This window comes from Triticum aestivum, chromosome 2B, assembly GCF_018294505.1.
Source record: "Triticum aestivum cultivar Chinese Spring chromosome 2B, IWGSC CS RefSeq v2.1, whole genome shotgun sequence".
Taxonomy (NCBI): domain Eukaryota; kingdom Viridiplantae; phylum Streptophyta; class Magnoliopsida; order Poales; family Poaceae; genus Triticum; species Triticum aestivum.
Window position 1 is genome coordinate 270,843,294 of NC_057798.1, and position 20,022 is coordinate 270,863,315.

At 47.8% G+C, this 20,022-nt stretch overlaps 1 protein-coding gene across 2 annotated transcripts; it reads left to right on the top strand.

Moving 5' to 3' along the window:
* Positions 1–700: 700 nt before the first annotated feature.
* Positions 701–19,555, top strand: LOC123044714 (SH3 domain-containing protein 3). Of its 2 annotated transcripts, XR_006420257.1 has the most exons (11): positions 701–982; positions 2,795–2,917; positions 3,175–3,244; positions 3,979–4,127; positions 17,960–18,061; positions 18,162–18,359; positions 18,455–18,517; positions 18,597–18,677; positions 18,789–18,863; positions 18,982–19,232; positions 19,361–19,555. XR_006420257.1 is itself a non-coding variant. In XM_044467547.1 (10 exons), exons 1-10 carry the CDS (start codon positions 923–925, stop codon positions 19,096–19,098), a joined length of 1,038 nt encoding a protein of 345 aa, XP_044323482.1. In that variant the 5' UTR covers positions 701–922; the 3' UTR covers positions 19,099–19,315. The 2 variants fall into 2 exon arrangements, 1 of the variants encoding a protein (XP_044323482.1); XM_044467547.1 differs by lacking the exon at positions 19,361–19,555 and having other exon boundaries at positions 18,982–19,315.
* Positions 19,556–20,022: the final 467 nt, after the last annotated feature.

A 20,022-nucleotide genomic window follows, 5' to 3' on the forward strand; every position in this document is an offset into this window, starting at 1 on the left:
GCGAGAGCACTACGAACGGCCTACCCCGCTACGGGCGCGGCGAGAGCGCAACAGGCGGGGCCTCTCCTGCTACGAGCGCGGCGGGAACACTACGACGCGGACCCCCCCCCCCCCCCCCCCCCGCTACGGGCGTGCCTAGAAGCACGGACTATGGGCGCGGCCTCCCCTGGAACGACGCGGCGAGAGCGGTACGGGAGCGGGGAGTAAGAGGGATGAGCGGCTTGAGAGGGTGACCAAGGACCGTACCTAAGCCAGCGACGAGCAGCGGGTGCCTCCCTCCGCTACGCCTCCGCCTCCTCGCAAGCTTCAACGAACGGCGGGATCCGGCGGCGAGCCCCCGCGAATCTGAAGGAGGAGATGGGAATGAGGCGAGTGACGGGGGTTGGAATGGGGAAGGGGAGAAGTGACACGAAATTCGAAACTGCCCACCGCCTACTACTTCGTCTACGCTCACCAACGGGTGTACCTCTATAGTCTATGACATGGCGGGCCCACGGGGGAGGGTGCGAGTCGCGCGCCTCGGTTTGATCAGGCCAGGTGTGCGGGAGACGTGGGCGCGGCGAAAACCGACAACAGGACACCTGGACGCGCGAGACCGCACGATGGAGTTTGATCGAACAATGCGACGCCGGCCGCTCGAGGCGAGTAGCGAGCGCACGCGCACGATTCTGTATTTCCGTTTTTTCTTTGAGGGAATTGAGAGCGCACAACTGAACGCACGCGAGGCTCGCTGCTGGGCCGAAATGGGCAGACGTGGGCCGAGCCAGTTCTTGCAGCCTTTGATGAACGGCCGTGATTTCGCCGCAGCGCTGTTCATTTCTTTCAGCGTGTAGGGGCCACCGCCCACCGGTGTGCTTGAGCGTGCGCATCTCAGCGAGAGAGAGAGAGAGAAGACGAGGGGGAGCAGGCGAGCAGAGCAGAGATGGAGGCGTTCAGGAAGCAGGCGAGCAAGTTCAAGGAGCAGGTCGCCAAGCAGCAGCAGGTGAGCACCATCCGAGATCTCATGATTTCTGCCTCGCGGCTTAGTCGTTGGTCCAGGGGCGAGATTTCGCCTTTGCATGATTTGATGCGTTGTGCGCGTGGAGGCCGCCGGGGAACGAGCGAGATCGCCTGCGAACCTCGGATCTGCTACCGAAATTGCTACGCTATTCTTAGGGTTTAATTCCCCAAGCTGCTACTGACTTTTTTTTTAGAGAAAAAGGGCCGCAGCCCCGGCTCCATTGTATTACCAATGAAACCCAGCAGTATCCAGAACATGAATCTCTCGAGCATTACACAGCTGAAACAGCTGAGGGTGGGACACTAAAACGAGCAGAAAGTTCACCATAGGGGAAACAAATCCCACTACAGATCACGAAAGCAAAGCTAAAAGGAAAAACACAAAGGAGAACCAGCAAATAGGGTAAAGTAGAGCAGGATCTTCAGGTCCCTCTCCACATCTTCAGCACGCTTTTTCCACTCCTTCGAGTCCCAGCAAGATCAGCTCATTCCCAGCATATTCTCCCTCGAGGTTTCCCTTTATCAGCCTGGATCCGGCCATAGCAGGAGCGGGGGTCTTCTTGCCATACATTCCAGCTTCCGTACGATCTCTTTTAGCTCCGATTTGAGCGCATCTGGCCAGACCACCTCCCACATAGACAAGTTTTTTGCAGTCTTCCACACGAGTACCTGCATACCCATCCAAGGCATTCGATTAAAGCATATGTCATTTCTGCTTGAACTAGTACTGATTTAGACTACAGACTGTTTAATCTTATCCTAAACTGCCACCGCTTTGGACTGCAGACTGTTCACACCCTAGTGTGAAGCTACGCTGCTGGTCTTTTGTGCTAGGGGGGAGCTTGTTTGCCTGCTCTTATATTTAGCTTATGTAATACTCCTATTTGCTTGTAATAATGCCGTTCTTTGCTCATGTTTACAACAGTGTCAGGATTTGTATATATGGAAATAAATGGATTCGTACTACAGTTTAATGGAAGAGAAAGTTCTTTATTACTGCTTCAGGAAAAGTTTTTATTTTTAATGCAAGTACAGAAAGGCAAAATTTACAATTTAGGTTCTATTTATCAGAGCATATGTGTACTTTGTGAAACCCCATTGACCATTGCGCTAGAGATAGGCAATCTATATGCATATTCCATAAATGTATGTGCAGAATCCTCTAACTAAATTTGTGTAGCCTTGACTCTTCTAAGAAAAAGATCTGCGTAGCCCTTTTTAGGAAAGGGGCCAATTCAGTGGTCTGTTCCTTTTTCATGCACTCCTAGGTTAGTTATTCTAGTGTCTACCATGCCATCAATGCAGATGTTCTTATTCCGGCATTCCATTATATATGCAAATTACTACTAAGTTTTTCTTTTGTATTGCTCTTGACATGCGTGGAGTTTCCTCGTAAACCCCATTATTAATTATCTATAAGAAGCGTAAAGCTACGCATTGCTACTACTTTCTGTATGAAAAAAGGGCTAAATCTGATATCACTTTTGTAGCAAAACCATATTAGCATTCACAATTTGTTTTTGTGGTCTAAACATGCTCCTAAACTCCATTTCTGCAATGACATTCCACGATGTGAGCACGTGTCATTACTTCTTTTGTGTATACCTTCTAACTGAGGCAGCAACCGTCTTTGTGCAAATATAATACCCGAAAACTTAAATTTGGAAGAGTTTATCATTTGTAGGATGATGGTGTTGCCCTGCCTACATTATTCTTGATGTTTCTGCTAGGACTGCACGTGCTCTGTTTAAGATTAATTCTATGTTTCCTTACGTCTTATGAATTAAATTTGCAGGCTGTGATAAAACAATTCAGCACTACTGGTTACGAGCGTTCAGATTCTGTTGTCATTGATGAAGTTGAATTACAGCAACATCAAAGGCTTGAGAAATTGTACAGTTCTACTCGTTCTGGAAGGGTAAGAACGGTTAAATTACAATGTCAGGAGATACGTAACTGTGTAGTGTGAGCAGCAAGCTAAAAAATAACATTGCAATCAAACATGTATTCCCTTTTCTGTGCCATGCTGCAATGAATGGACCATCATTCTCAACATATCTTATTGCATTAAGTTCATTAGACCTTTTTATAGTCAATAATTATAGAAATTATTGCACAACTGCATTGATCTCGTCCTGTCAGTTCTAAGCTTATTCCATGCATATACACTTGCAGGATTTCCAAAAGGACATAGTTCGAGCAGCTGAAGGCTTGGTGTCTATTGGAAGCAAGCATATTGAAGTGGGTATGTAGCTCTTGTCCTCCATACTTTGTTGGTTTATTCTGTCAGCCTTCGGTTCTCTTTCAGAATGGGGGGAATTATGCTACTTGTTGATACGTGTTAGTAATATATTCAGATTAGAAGGTAAAATGTCTACTCTCCAGAAAATGTGGGGTGTTAGCTTGAAGGAATGGTTGCTTGTAACTTGTAAGTTCATCAGATCCTAACAAAAAAGTACCTTCTTTGGTTTGAGGAATGGAATAGCATGATCCATTATCATGTTATTCCACTGACCACAATGCTAACAGAAAAACGTGAAATTAGTTCATGCCATATAAATCATTGGGATGGCTGTATGGACCAGCCCATCTTATAGTATGATATTCATTAAAGAAAATGGTTCCTTAGTGCCTTGGTGTAGCACCTATCTATCTAGGAGGCTCTCACTGACATTAGTGCTTGCTACAGATTTTAGATTGGTCTTGCTAGTAAATGTTATGAAGTGTCTTTTGAGACTGCTCCCTCCTCTTGTGGCCTCTTTATTTTTACACTTGCGGACTCAATGTTACTAAGATAAGCATTTCAGTTTACCAAAGAATTTTAAATTTGTGCCAGTTACCTTTTGCCTGCTGATAGCATGGTAAAAATTCTATTAATGAGTCATATTTTCTTAAAGTACATTACTTGATCTATCCATATCTCCAAATTCAACATCTGGTGGGTGATGCAGGTGCACCTTTTCTTGCATTTGATCACAGGAACAAAATTTTCTGAGGATTGCTATAGATATGGAGGTGAAAATAATGCTGATGGTGAAGCTCTTACAAAAGCCGCATCACTGTATGGAGGTGCTTTGAGAAATGTTGAAAAAGAGTATGAAGATTTCAATAGAACTTTATGTTCTCAGGTAACTCTATCAACCGCTCTTTGAGCTAGTTTTCCATGCAGATGAAATGTGTTGATTTCTATGAGTGGACATGAAAACTTGGGCTAAAGCAGTTCAGATTCGAATGTGTAAAAAGTTCAACCTACATACACAAAAAGAGTTCTGGATAAAAAAATAAGTTGTTGAATTTCCTTACAAACTTACAAAAACAACTGAGTGCATAGCAAAGTTAACAAAATTTCTGGAAAAAAGAAAGGAAAATTATATTTAACACAAAAAATTTACATGTATATTACACCCACCAAAGACAAAGAAATGTTGCTGACCCCACAGGCTTTCCTTATTGGAAGCTCAAACGAGAGACGTAGTTAAGCTATGACTGATGTGACAGTTGGTGCGGTTAAGGTGTGACGCCCCCGATTCAATCGTACACTAATCATACACGCAAACATGTACGATCAAGATCAGGGACTCACGTGAAGATATCACAACACAACTCTAAAAATAAAATAAGTCATACAAGCATCATAATACAAGCCAGGGGCCTCGAGGGCTTGAATACAAGTGCTCGATCAAAGACGAGTCAGCGGAAGCAACAATATCTGAGTACAGACATAAGTTAAACAAGTTTGCCTTAAGAAGGCTAGCACAAACTGGGATACAGATCGAAAGAGGCGCAGGCCTCCTGCCTGGGATCTTCCTAACTACTCCTGGTCATCGTCAGCGGGCTGCACGTAGTAGTAGGCACCTCCGGTGTAGTAGGAGTCGTCGTCGACGATGGCGTCTGGCTCCTGGACTCCAGCATCTGGTTGCGACAACCAGAAAGAAAGGAAAGGGGGGAAAGGGGGGAGAAAAGCAACCGTGAGTACTCATCCAAAGTACTCGCAAGCAAGGATCTACACTACATATGCATGGGTATATGTGTAAAGGGCCATATCGGTGGACTGAACTGCAGAATGCCAGAATAAGAGGGGGATAGCTAGTCCTATCGAAGACTACGCTTCTGGCAGCCTCCGTCTTGCAGCATGTAGTAGAGAGTAGACTGAAGTCCTCCAAGTAGCATCTCCAAGTAGCATCGCATAGCATAATCCTACCCGGCGATCCTCTCCTCGTCGCCCTGTAGAAAAGCGATCACCGGGTTGTATCTGGCACTTGGAAGGGTGTGTTTTATTAAGTATCCGGTTCTAGTTGTCACAAGGTCAAGGTACAACTCCAAGTCGTCCTGTTACCGAAGATCACGGCTATTCGAATAGATTAACTTCCCTGCAGGGGTGCACCACATAACCCAACACGCTTGATCCCATTTGGCCGGACACACTTTCCTGGGTCATGCCCGGCCGCGGAAGATCAACACGTCGCAGCCCCACCTAGGCACAACAGAGAGGCCAGCACGTCGGTCTAAACCTAAGCGCACAGGGGTCTGGGCCCATCGCCCTTAGCACACCTGCACGTTGCGAGGGCGTCCGAAAGCAGAACTAGCCCCCTTAATACAAGAGCAGGCTTACGTTCCAATCCGGCGCGCGCCGCTCAGTCGCTGGCGTCACGAAGGCTTCGGCTGATACCACGACGCCGGGATACCCATAACTACTCCCGCGTAGATGGTTAGTGCGTATAGACCAAATGGCCAGACTCAGATCAAATACCAAGATCTCGTTAAGCGTGTTAAGTATCCGCGAACGCCGACCAGGGCCAGGCCCACCTCTCTCCTAGGCGGTTTCAACCTGCCCTGTCGCTCCGCCACAAAGTAACAGTCGGGGGCCGTCGGGAACCCAGGCCCACCTCTACCGGGATGGAGCCACCTGTCCTTTCAGCCCCATCTTCCGAACCAGTATCAACAGGTAATGTAATAAGTGTAAAGTATATGTAGTATATGCCCGTGATCACCAGCTCCGAAGTGATCCACAGCCCCAGTAGTATAGAGAAGAGTAGGCGATATCTGGTGATCAAAGGGGGGGCTTGCCTGGTTGCTCTGGCAAGGGAGAGGGGTCGTCAACACCGTAGTCGAACTGGGCAGCAGCAGCGTCGGTCTCGGTGTCTAGCGGAAGAAGAGGGGAAGAAACAATGAATATTTAAGCAAACAGATGCATGACGATGCAAAGCGTGAAGCTAGTCGTGCCCTAACGCGGTATGAGGTGATGCCGGTGAAGGGGGGAAACATCCGGGAAAGTATCCCCGGTGTTTCGTGTTTTCGGGCAGAGGAGCCGGAGGGGGGAAGTTGCGAGTTCGATAGGTTAGGGATGCGTGGCAGACGAACGGGCTGCGTTTCCGGGTTCGTCTCGTTGTTCTGAGCAACTTTCATGTAGAAAGTATTTTAATCCGAGTTACGGATTAAAAGATATGATTTTCTAAAGATTTTATTAATTTCTGGAATTTAATTAATTATTTAAATCCAACATTATCCAGAATAGTAAATGATGACGTCAGCATGACATCAGAGTGATGTCAGCAGTTAACATTGACCATTGACCTGGTTAACCTGACGTGTGGGTCCCAGCTGTCATTGACTGTTAACTAACCTAACAGATTAATTAACTAACCTAAGTGATTAGGTTAACCTAATTAGGATTAATTAAGTTAATTAACTAATTAATTAATTAATTAACATTATTATTATTATTATTTTAGAATTCTTTTCTTCCTTTTTTTTAATAAAATGTTCCAGGGGCTGGGCCCCGCTGGCAGTGGCCCATCTGGCCACTGGAGCGGGCTATCGGGGCTGCAGGAGCGAGGCGCTCGCCCGAACGGGCACGAGCGAGAGGACGCTAGGGGGCGAGGCCGTGGCCACGGCGGGGCTCGTCGGCCGGCCGTTTCCGGCGACGGAAGCCGGCGCGGCGGGGAGGCGGCCGCACGGCGAGGGGCCCGGCAGGGCGCGCGAGGAAGGCAGCAGGGGCGTCCGTCAACGGGGCACGGTAAGGTCGTGGGTGCTCCGGGGCGCAGACAGAGGCCGTGGCCAGGGGCGCAGCCGGCCGGAGCAAGGGGCGGCCAGGCGGCGGGCGCCGGCCGCGGCAAGGAGGCCGGCCAGCGAGTGGAGGGGGAGAGCGGGTCGCGCCGGAGCCGGGCGAGGGTAGCCGCCGGCGTGTGAAGGCGGGAAGGACGGGGCGTGGCCCGCGGCAGAGGCGGGGCTGACGGCGACGGGCGCGGCAGACGCGGCGGACGCGAGCCCGTCCGGAGCTCGGGCGCGGGGCGTACGGGGAAAGGAGGGCGGCGGCGCGGGCGGTGAGTCGCACGGCGAGGGAAAGAGAGAGGGGCGCGGATCACAGCGGGAGCAGGACGGGGCAGCGTGTGTCGTGGAGGAGGACGTGGACGTCGTCGCGTGAGGAGCAGTCCGTAGGGAGGCAGTTGAGGCGGCCCGGCGACGGCGACGTGGTCCCGTGACGTCGAGCGCAGTCGCCTCGACGGGGAGCGCCACGAGTCGAGAGGCGGGGGCGGAGGAAAGGGCAGTGGGCGAGGTCGGCGACGGGAGGGCGCGGCGCGGGGAGTGCGGCGTGGGGGCGGCGACCGAGCGTTGCCCGATCCGATCCCGTTCTGGATGGAGAAAAAGGGGATCGTGGGAGTGGGGGGGGCGAGTGGTGGAGTAGTGGGCGCGGTTAGGGTTTCGGGTGGCTCAAGGGGGGGGGTTATAGGGGGCGGCTGGGCCGGCTGGTTGGCCCGATGGCTAGCTGGGCCGAGGCCCAGCGAGGGAGGGGGGTTTCCCTTTCTTTTACTTATGTTTAATCTTTCCTTTTCTGTTTTATTTTAGTTCCTCTTTTATTTTAGTTTTATAAACTATACCACTAGCCCCTAAATTAGTATTTATAAATACTCTATTGCCACATTAATTTCTCATACCTAATAAATTAGTTTAATGTTTTAATATTTATAAAATGCATTTAATTATTTGTTTAAGCCACTGTTTTATTTAGTTTAGTGCTTTTAATTATTTTATAAAAACGTGATCCTCCACCATAATTACCTATGCATTATTTGCCACCTCTAGAACATTTTAATTTTAATGTTTGAAAACTTTACCGTTTGACTTGATTTTAAATTTTGAATTCAAACGGGATTGAATCATCGCGAGGTTTACCATAGTAAAAGTGGTGACGTGGCATCATTAGAAGAGGTTACTGTAGCTTGATTATCCGGGCGTCACAATTCTCCTCCACTACAAGAAATCTCGTCCCGAGATTTAAGAGGTAGAGCAAGGGGGAGAGGTCTGGTTACGATATTCTAGAGTCTTCTCGGTCTAGGTTGCTCTTTTTGAAGAGGTCGATCTATTACGTTGATGTCTTCATCTCTCTGCTTCAGGTCATCATGATGAAGTCGGCATCCTTTTTTTCGAAAACTCCATCGTACTTACGAAAAATGATAAGGGGTATCTCCAGAAGAACTGACCTCTACAAGGTCACGTATCTGGTAGAGAACATCAGGGAGGGTGGCGGATAGTAACCCTCGAATTGAAACTTTAGCAATTATTGAGAGCAAAATAAGAAGGTGCAAAATAGAAGTTTCAAACGCATAGGCAAACGTTCGTTGCCTAAATCGAAGTGTGAAAGGGGTTCAGAGCAATGGGAATAAGTATTGCGTCTGATACCATAATAGATCATTAGGCAGATGGCCCGTGAATTACATACGAAGTCAAACGTGGGGAATAACTTTGACAATAGGTTGTACAGGAGAGTCAGGTTTCGATCCTGTGGAACTATGGGTTATGGGCCCACCATGTGGGTTAAAAGTAGGAAGGGCGATGACATCTTGCACGATAATGTGAGCAAGGCATGTCAGAGGATAGTCTGTCGGTTATGTCGGCAACAACATCCGTACCAAGGGCGAGGGACGAAGAGAACCATTTTCCTGCTCGTTGAACGAGGCGGACCAGTAGGCAAAGTTCTCGTCCATCGGTGGTTACCGAAATGTCATCAACAATAGTAACAGGGTCTTGCTGACAGAATTGTACATGAGGTGTTTACATAAGCAGGGAAATATTACTGCTTATATCATATAGATCACAAGAAGGTTTAAACAAACCAATGAAAAGGAAAAGTGGTTATCAGATTTAATCAAAACAATGGAAAGAAAAATGTGTTAAAACACATATATCAGGGGGTATATCCTTCCCAAGGGCAAGCAAAGCATGATATTCATGACGGGATATAACGTAGAAACCCTTTAGGAATAGGGAATGAGAAATTTTCATGACATTACCCCATACAACGGGTTTGGATAATTGATCAAAGAAGCACTTTAGCAATTGGGCTTTAAAATGTTCTTGTTGAAAATCAGAGGTAATCACAAGCATGTCTTCAAGATTGCATTTGACGTGGTCACTGGGTAAAGATCAGACTTTGGATACTCGAAGGATCCATCAAGAACAGTTGTAGAATAAAGTCTTACAATTTTCTCATGGAGAATGGGATAGCATTGCTAAAGGAAAAAACTATAACTATAGGTCCTGCCGGTCAGGTGCTAGGCATGACATACCTTATCGGGTCAAATGCTAATGTTATATAACTCTAGGGAATATGTCCCGGCCACCATATCTGACCGAGATTCAGATCTGATTGGTGTCAGGATACCTCATACTCAGGGATGCCCGAGAAGAAAAGGTGCGAGACAAATGACGAGACGACATCGTACAGATATGGGAATGTACTATGGAAGCAGTTCAAATCAAGAGTTCATCATTTAAACCAAAGAGAGGATGACGGGGTAGCTGATGGAGTCAGTAACAATCCTTGAGATTTCCAAAAAGATGGATTTCCACAATTATGTGAACAAGGAGATAACATTTGTCAGATCAAATGGTATAATGATGTATGCTCGAGGAAAACATACACAATTAAACATTGGTTGAAAGGTGCACCTGAAATATGGGCTGGGTTGCACGACCAACATTGGAATGGTGATTCAATAATCAATAGTCTAAGAATGAACGGTCGATCATTAACTTCAAAGCAATAGGGTTGCTAGAAGGGCAGAATCCAAACAGCACCGCTCACTTGTTGGTACCCCGGTTGGAACCAACACGAGGACCCAAGAAAAAAATGGTGATGGTGGGAAGTATCACCATACCAAGAATTCTTAAGCGGTGGTGAAATTCTCACAACATTGATGACATAAGAGATGTTTTTGTTCCAAGGTAAGGGAGAACAATTGCTAGATAGCAAGGAACTCAAGGTATAACATCAAACACGAACAAGCTTGTGTTGGTGGGAAGGCAATAAAGTGGTCGATGATAACGCAGATCATCGAGGGCAAGGATAGTATTTCTCATCATGAACTCAATTGATATCCTGGAAGAGCTCATAAGGTTGATGATGATCACGACACACTTTGTCGAGAGATTTCAAGATGTAATCGATCGGCGTTGACATCAAGTCAAATGAACGGTGAAGCGAAAGGTTATTGGGACCAAGGGTACGACACAAACTTGATTCAAACTTGGAATCAAGTTTGTTGTTCAAGGAGAATTGATAGGACGAGGAAGCTCGACGTAAGCTTAGCTCATCATCGAAAGTTGTGCTCCGAGATTAAGGACCAGGTAGCACAGTTAAGGTTTAGCATGATAATGATATAGCCGATCAGGCTAGGAGTTACGTGATGGAGTATTAAACTTCTCAACAACAAGGTACTGAGAGTAATGAATCTCAGTATTGATTCGATTCACCAATTGGTGTTCTCGGTTGACGACAACCCAGAACCCGTGGAGTGACTATGATGGGAAAAGGTACTACTTCGTTAGAATTTCATAGATGAAGTGCAATGGGTGGATATTCTCGAGATACCCGGGGGTAATACTCGAAGGTAGAACAAAATAGAGATTGGGAAGGCGTACTGATCTGCAGAAGGCAAGTAATTTAACTTGTCCGAGAAATAAAATCAAAGGAGAACAAACATGGTCGAAACCATGGTTGCAAAGGATCAATTCACAGCTACCAGATGATATTTATCAAGGAAATATTTATTATTACAAGAAGTTTCCATGATAGGATCTATATCATGTCCATGGGCATGAACACAAAGTTCAAGGTCGACTCCCACTTCTTCAATGCATAACCTTTCATTCACTTCCCGTCTTCGAAGAAGTTGCAGTGTTGAAATTTTATCTGGCGAAGCAACAGAAGAGTATGACTCGTGAAAACTTTCGGGTTCACACGGAGAAGGCATATGTTCAACCATAGGGGCTTCTTCGAAACATATACCACAAGTTTCAAGAGTAAATATCACAAGCTCAAATGTAGAGCAAGGTTGAGAAAGTAGATGATACAATTTAACAAAGGCATTATGTATCCGAGGGAAGGCTCACAAGGTTATTGAACATGAAGGGCGATGTCGGATAAAATCCATTAAAGGATCTGCCGGTCCATTACAGAGCTGATGTGAGCATCGGCACACAACCAGAGGAAGTAACAATGCAAGGGCAGTGGATTATAGAAACAACTGACTAACCCAGAGCTCAAATGCAAAGGAATTAAGATTTTCAAATCAAGGGATCAGAAGCAATGTTCTGATTAGGGGTGGGTAAGTAGAATAGCCTTAGGGGTACAATCGACGGCAATTGGATTGGTTGAGAACCAGCTCATGTTTAAAATGACGTATGAGCCGGAAAGATAATTTAAAAGGATCAACTGATGATTGCGTGCACTCGCACTCATGTTGAATCAAAAGGATCAAAATGACGGTGCCTAAGAATACTAACGAATATTGCCAGACATATGGAAAGCATCCATCATGCAAGTAGTCAAGTATTGCAGAGCAATAAGTTACTAAGGATTTTTGGAGGATCGAATAATATTTCGAAGACCATTGTGAAACACATGAACAACTGGGGGATGAGCGGATACTGGTATTTAGGTGACAAAGAACAGCAAGGCAGTAAGCTTAAGTGATTATCGAAACAACAACGAGTGTTTCGGGGTATCTTGTAACAAGACCAACTGGGGATGAATATAAGAATAACAACTGTAAATAGTTATCCATAAGGGTTGACGGTGGAAGGGGAATTGCAAACGCGATGAACACAAGTTCTCGGGTTAACAGCGGAGAGTATCTTCAGGGGCTTCACGTGCAGCAGACGATCATCAGTAATAAGGGCTCTCCGGGTGAAAGTGATAACGAGATCCTAATGTTAGATTTAGCAAAATTCATTTAATCCAAATAGAAGAGAGATCAGAGTCCCAGAGTATAGATAATGAGTAAAAGATCCTAATACCACCCAATGGCGACGTGGGCCCATGGGCCACACAGCCATGTTAGTAAAAGTTTTGTAAAGTCTAGACTCGACTTCGGCTAAGGAGTGTGGAAGGAGGATTCCTACCGGCAGTCGGCTCTGATACCAACTTGTGACGCCTCCGATTCAATCGTACACTAATCATACACGCAAACGTGTACGATCAAGATCAGGGACTCACGGGAAGATATCACAACATAATTTTAAAAATAAAATAAGTCATACAAGCATCATAATACAAGTCAGGGGCCTCGAGGGCTCGAATACAAGTGCTCGATCAAAGACGAGTTAGCGGAAGCAACAATATCTGAGTACAGACATAAGTTAAACAAGTTTGCCTTAAGAAGGCTAGCACAAACTGGGATACAGATCGAAAGAGGCACAGGCCTCCTGCCTGGGATCCTCCTAACTACTCCTGGTCATCATCAGCGGGCTGCACGTAGTAGTAGGCACCTCCGGTGTAGTAGGAATCGTCGTCGACGATGGCGTCTGGCTCCTGGACTCCAGCATCTGGTTGCGACAACCAGAAAGAAAGGAAAGGGGGGGAAAATGGGGGAGAAAGCAACCGTGAGTACTCATCCAAAGTACTCGCAAGCAAGGATCTACACTACATATGCATGGGTATATGTGTAAAGGGCCATATCGGTGGACTGAACTGCAGAATGCCAGAATAAGAGGGGGATAGTTAGTCCTATCGAAGACTACGCTTCTGGCAGCCTCCGTCTTGCAGCATGTAGTAGAGAGTAGACTGAAGTCCTCCAAGTAGCATCTCCAAGTAGCATCGCATAGCATAATCCTACCCGGCGATCCTCTCCTCGTCGCCCTGTAGAAAAACGATCACCGGGTTGTATCTGGCACTTGGAAGGGTGTGTTTTATTAAGTATCCGGTTCTAGTTGTCATAAGGTCAAGGTACAACTCCAAGTCGTCCTGTTACCGAAGATCACGGCTATTCGAATAGATTAACTTCCCTGCAGGGGTGCACCACATAACCCAACACGCTTGATCCCATTTGGCCGGACACACTTTCCTGGGTCATGCCCGGCCGCGGAAGATCAACACGTCGCAGCCCCACCTAGGCACAACAGAGAGGCCAGCACGCCGGTCTAAACCTAAGCGCACAGGGGTCTGGGCCCATCGCCCTTAGCACACCTGCACGTTGCGAGGGCGGCCGAAAGCAGAACTAGCCCCCTTAATACAAGAGCAGGCTTACGTTCCAATCCGGCGCGCGCCGCTCAGTCGCTGGCGTCACGAAGGCTTCGGCTGATACCACGACGCCGGGATGCCCATAACTACTCCCGCGTAGATGGTTAGTGCGTATAGTCCAAATGGCCAGACTCAGATCAAATACCAAGATCTCGTTAAGCGTGTTAAGTATCCGTGAACGCCGACCAGGGCCAGGCCCACCTCTCTCCTAGGCGGTCTCAACCTGCCCTGTCGCTCTGCCACAAAGTAACAGTCGGGGCCGTCGGGAACCCAGGCCCACCTCTACCGGGATGGAGCCACCTGTCCTTTCAGCCCCCATCTCCGAACAGTATCACAGGTAATGTAATAGTGTAAAGTATATGTAGTATATGCCCGTGATCACCTCCCGAAGTGATCATAGCCCAGTAGTATAGAGAAGAGTAGGCGATATCTGGTGATCAAAGGGGGGGCTTGCCTGGTTGCTTTGGCAAGAGAGAGGGGTCGTCAACACCGTAGTCGAACTGGGCAGCAGCAGCGTCGGGCTCGGTGTCTAGCGGAAGAAGAGGGGAAGAAACAATGAATATTTAAGCAAACAGATGCATGACGATGCAAAGCGTGAAGCTAGTCGTGCCCTAACGCGGTATGAGGTGATGCCGGTGAAGGGGGGAAACATCCGGGAAAGTATCCCCGGTGTTTCGTGTTTTCGGGCAGAGGAGCCGGAGGGGGGAAGTTGCGAGTTCGATAGGTTAGGGATGCGTGGCAGATGAACGGGCTGTGTTTCCGGGTTCGTCTCGTTGTTCTGAGCAACTTTCATGTAGAAAGTATTTTAATCCGAGTCACGGATTAAAAGATATGATTTTCTAAAGATTTTATTAATTTCTGGAATTTAATTAATTATTTAAATCCAACATTATCCAGAATAGTAAATGATGACGTCAGCATGACATCAGAGTGATGTCAGCAGTCAACATTGACCATTGACCTGGTCAACCTGACGTGTGGGTCCCAGCTGTCATTGACTGTTAACTAACCTAACAGATTAATTAACTAACCTAAGTGATTAGGTTAACCTAATTAGGATTAATTAAGTTAATTAACTAATTAATTAATTAATTAACATTATTATTATTATTTTAAAATTCTTTTCTTCCTTTTTTTTAATAAAATGTTCCACGGGCTGGGCCCCGCTGGCAGTGGCCCATCTGGCCACTGGAGCGGGCTATCGGGGCTGCAGGAGCGGGGCGCTCGCCCGAACGGGCACGAGCGAGAGGACGCTAGGGGCGAGGCCGTGGCCACGGCGGGGCTCGTCGGCCGGCCGTTTCCGGCGACGGAAGCCGGCGCGGCGGGGAGGCGGCCGCACGGCGAGGGGCCCGGCAGGGCGCGCGAGGAAGGCAGCAGGGGCGTCCGTCCAACGGGGCACGGTAAGGTCGTGGGTGCTCCGGGGCGCAGACAGAGGCCGTGGCCAGGGGCGCAGCCGGCCGGAGCAAGGGGCGGCCAGGCGGCGGCGCCGGCCGCGGCAAGGAGGCCGGCCAGCGAGTGAAGGGGGAGAGCGGGTCGCGGCCGGAGCCGGGCGAGGGTAGCCGCCGGCGTGTGAAGGCGGGAAGGACGGGGCATGGCCCGCGGCAGAGGCGGGGCTGACGGCGACGGGCGCGGCAGACGCGGCGGACGCGAGCCCGTCCGGAGCTCGGGCGCGGGGCGTACGGGGGAAAGGAGGGCGCGCGGCGCGGGCGGGTCGACCGCGGTGCGGCAACAGCATCGCACGGGGCGAGGGAAAGAGAGGAGGGGCGCGGCTCACAGCGGGTTAGCAGGGACGGGGCAGCGTGTGTCGTGGAGGAGGACGGGGACGTCGTCGGTGTGGAGGAGGCAGTCCGGTGGGGAGGCGTGGTCGAGGCGGCGTTTCGGGCGACGGCGACGTGGTCCCGTGATGTCGAGGGCGCAGTCGCCTCGACGAGGAGCGCCATCGAGTGAGAGGGAACGGGGGCGCGAGGACAAGGGCAGGGGCCGGCGAGGTCCGGCGACGAGAAGGGCGGCGGCGTCCGGGGAGTGACGGCGTTGGGGGGCGGCGGCGACCGGGCGTTGGCCCGATCTCGATCCCGTTCTGGATGGGGAAAAGGGGATCGTGGGGAGTGGGGGGGCGAGTAGTGGAGTAGTGGGCGCGGTTAGGGTTTCGGGGTGGCTCAAGGGGGGGAGGGGTTATAGGGGGCGGCTGGGCCGGCCTGGTTGGCCCGATGGCTAGCTGGGCCGAGGCCCAGCAAGGGAGGGGGGTTTCCCCTTTCTTTTACTTTTGTTTAATCTTTCCTTTTCTGTTTTCTGTTTTACTTTAGTTCCTCTTTTATTTTAGTTTTATAAACTATACCACTAGCCCCTAAATAATATTTATAAATACTCTATTGCCACATTAATTTCTCATACCTAATAAATTAGTTTAATGTTTTAATATTTATAAAATGCATTTAATTATTTGTTTAAGCCACTGTTTTATTTAGTTTAGTGCTTTTAATTATTTTATAAAAACGTGATCCTCCACCATAATTACCTATGTATTATTTGCCACCTCTAGAACATTTTAATTTTAATGTTTGAAAACTTTACCGTTTGACTTGATTTTGAATTTTGAATTCAAACGGGATTGAATCATCGCGAGGTTTACCACAGTAAGAGTGGTGACGTGGCATCATTAGCAGAGGTTACTGTAGCTTGATTATCCGGGCGTCACATAAGGCATGGTGAAAATCAAGCCTGAGCGGTTTAATTTTCCAGGGCACTAACGCAGTTAACCCCATGCTCTGAGCGGTTGCCATGCATGCAGTGGCGGAGCTTGAAAGAAAATGTTGGGCGGGCCAGACTAAAGAGCACATTAGAAAAACTGAATCATAAGCATTAGTATATTACTATATTATGCAAAGTTACAAGATGGAGCAAGCAAATATGTACATATATACGGCAGCATATATTTAACCATGATTCCATGAAGCACCATTAACTTAGCTAATACAAACAATGAAGCACCATTAAGTTAGCTAATTCAAGCAAGGGCAATACATGTTCTTCCTCAACTTCAGTTATGTCATCTATTTTTCTTTTATAAACCAAACCAATTCTTTTCCAGGTCTGATTATCCTTCACATAATTACCTAGGTTGCAATTTGCATAAGATCAGACTATTACTTATCATTAGATGTAAGGAGTTGAAAGAAGTCAGACTACTGCTTTCAAACATGGAATTTGGGGCAAGATGTTGTTCTGTGTCACTCTGTGTCACTGTGTCCTCAAGAAAATTCAGTCCGGCAGGCAGTCGGGGTCATGCACCAGCGCAGGGAGTAAGGCAGGGGCATTGACGACGTTGACGCGAGATCCCGACGGGAAGCTGCTTCTTCGAGAGATGGTGGGTGGCGGCTGCTCTGCGAGATGTCGGGCGGCTCACTCCAGTGGCCGGTGATCCCTGATCCGGGAGACGGCGCGACTACGTGCTCGAGACGGGAAGAGGATGGGGATGTCATGCGCTGCGCTAGTTGGGCTGGGCTACGAAGATGCATATGTAAATTTAGTTTTGCCAAAATCCTGGGCGGGCCATGGCCGAGTTTGGCCCCTACAGAGCTCCGCCCCTGCATGCATGCACTACCACCAGCCCCACGACCTTGCTCCACCCCACTATATATACAGAGGCTAGCAACTCCTTGGCCATATCCATCGCCATTGCTCTTCTCTCTCTCCATCTCTCTCTCGCCCCAAAACACAACCCAACACTCCAAGAGCATTCCTGGTGCGGCAATGTCGTTGCCGTCCCACAAGTGCACCAGGAAGCACTACGGCATCGAGAAGCTCCACATCGTCTGCACTAGCAGAGCTAGGCACGCCGACAAGATGATCACCAACTTCAGAACTTGCCCCGAGGCACGCCACACGAGATCATCGGTGTGGATGTGGACTACATGTATGATAAGGAAGAGAAGGCCACCGTCCTCCAACTCGCATCGGCAATGAATACCGGGTGTACCTCGTTAGCGCCGCCGAACAGAGATTAGCCGTACTACGGCATGAAGCTTAACAATAAATATCTGTAACATTCCATCCATGGATGTAATGTTATACTGGAAATGTTCATCTGAGGTCTCGGCAATAGCCCAGTTTATCTGAGTAGCTGAAAGTATTTTTTTTTGACGAGCTATCTAAAGTTTCACCCCATAAACGCAAACATGCCAGTGCTCTAAAACCGAATGGTATTGATGCCTCCTACACAATGCACAACTGTTTGTCCTATCTTCTCTCTTCGCAGCAACTTATACCAGTTCGCCATAAGTTGTGATAATATAATGAGTGTAACAACGTTCTTTTTCAGCACAAATCAGAGCTTCTGAAGCATATGATATTATGATAGAAATATAAGACAATTAATAATCATATTTTGTAAGGCGCTTAAGTGTAACTTTTAAGTATTCTGTCATCTATTTGGCATTTCAGATCATAGATCCATTGAAGGCGATGGCTGTGTGTGCTCCCCTGGAAGAAGCTCGCGGTTTTGCACAACGTTATAGCCGGATGAGACATGAAGCTGAGATACTCGTACGTGGCGTCTTGCACCTTGCATCATCTTCAGAAGTAGTAGTATTGCGATGCATAATACAGTACTTTGCCCTGAGCCCCTGACCTGCTTGTCGAACAGTCTGCTGAAATTGCTAGAAGGAAGGCACGGGTAAGAGAATCTCCAGTTGCTGAGCACACTACAAAACTTGAGCAATCTGAAGGTAAAATGATAGAGCACAAAGCAAGCATGGCTGTGTTGGGAAAAGAGGCTGTTGCTGCACTTGGTGCTGTTGAATCTCAGCAAAAGAGGGTAACTCTTCAGCGCCTGGTTGGCATGGTAAGAGTGCCTTCCTCTAGCATATGGGTTACATATTTCAATTGGTTTGTTCGGTTTGGTTTTTGCTTATGGCTTGGTCACTCATCCTGTTGAAGGTAGAAGCAGAGAAGTTGTTCTATTTGAGGTTAGCTGCCATACTTGATGATGTTGAAGCTGAGGTATAGTTTTTCTCACCCTGCTAGTGATATTAAGCTGTCATTTCTTGCAGTTGTAATCTTGACTGATTGCTCTTGATAGATGTCATCTGAGAAGCAAAAGAGAGAGTCTGCACCTCCTTCCCGTAAGCGTGCCGAGATGGCCCAGTACTTCATCGCCGAGGTGAAATATGAGCAACTGACAATACCAGACAAATAACTCGTAATTCCGCACTGTAGTTCTTTTTAGCTGAATTCCACATTGTAGTTACCAGTCCTTTCCATTGTGCTGCAGGCAGTGCATAACTTCAATGGTACCACAGAGAAGGAACTGAGCTTAATTGTTGGTGATTATGTTGTTGTTCGTCAGGTCAGTGTGCCAATAGTCATTCGAAAGGAACTGAGCTTGTTTGTTGATGCATGATGGAGAATGCAATCTAGGGATGAATGAAATAAAATGTGGTGCCTAACTGTTTGCGCTTTTCCAGATTGCTCCAAACGGTTGGGCGGAAGGGGAATGCAGAGCGAAGGCAGGGTGGTTTCCGGCTGCCTATGTCGAGAGGCGCGAGAATATCCCCCCGAATAAAGTCTTCCCGCAGGCATAGTTTGGCGCCTTAGTTTCTAATGCTTCTAGCTGTCATGTAGATTCGTGCTGCTTTCTGTGCAATAACTTGGTTATTTGTTTGTTGTATATCATCTTGCACCTCCCACGAGTGGTTCAGAACATGCCAGTTGCAATGTGAGCTGCTTTCTTCTGAGTGTAAATTATTTTGCTAGTATGCTACTGTACTTTATTGATTGGTTTTGCTTCTTGTTGTCTAATATTTGGCTTAATACGCCAAATGCTTTCGATGACACAAATTTTAGGACGCGTTTGGTTCGGCAGTATTCCACCATCTTCCGATTACACCGCTCAGCGAAGACGTTACCGGCGTTCGGCAATATTCTCCTGAACCGGTATTGTCAGATCCGCTACACCTCCTTCTATGTATGTGTAACACCTTATGCCCGACATCACCCCTCTCTTGAGAAACGACGTGCCCTCACGGCAATTGTTGCTGAGCATGCCATGACTGTGTGGTCACTTTGAAGAACTCTGGAAATATGTACTTAATGAAATCTGCATCCTCCCACGTTGCATCTTCTGGCGGCAGATTTCCACTGAATGTACCACTACACAACAGGTAAATTATTTCTAGGAACTTGTCTGACTTGAAGAACCATTGCAGGGCCAGTCTTGACAGTATCATCAGCAGTTACCGTGGGTAAATTGGGGCTGGGAATTGATTTAGAACCAATAGGCTTCTTCAACTGACTGGCATGAAAGACAAGGTGTATTTTCACATGATCATGGTGTCGGTGTTCGGAAAACAGAGGTACCTAGACTTGCCTGCCTGCGGCCCACGGTGTGGCTCCATCAACGGCCAGGTATGGCCCGGCTTTGACATCGACAACTCAAGACCCTCGCGAGGTGGACTACACCAAGACCTCCAAAAGGAGCAGCCTCCTCAGGCTGGCTCCCGAGGAGC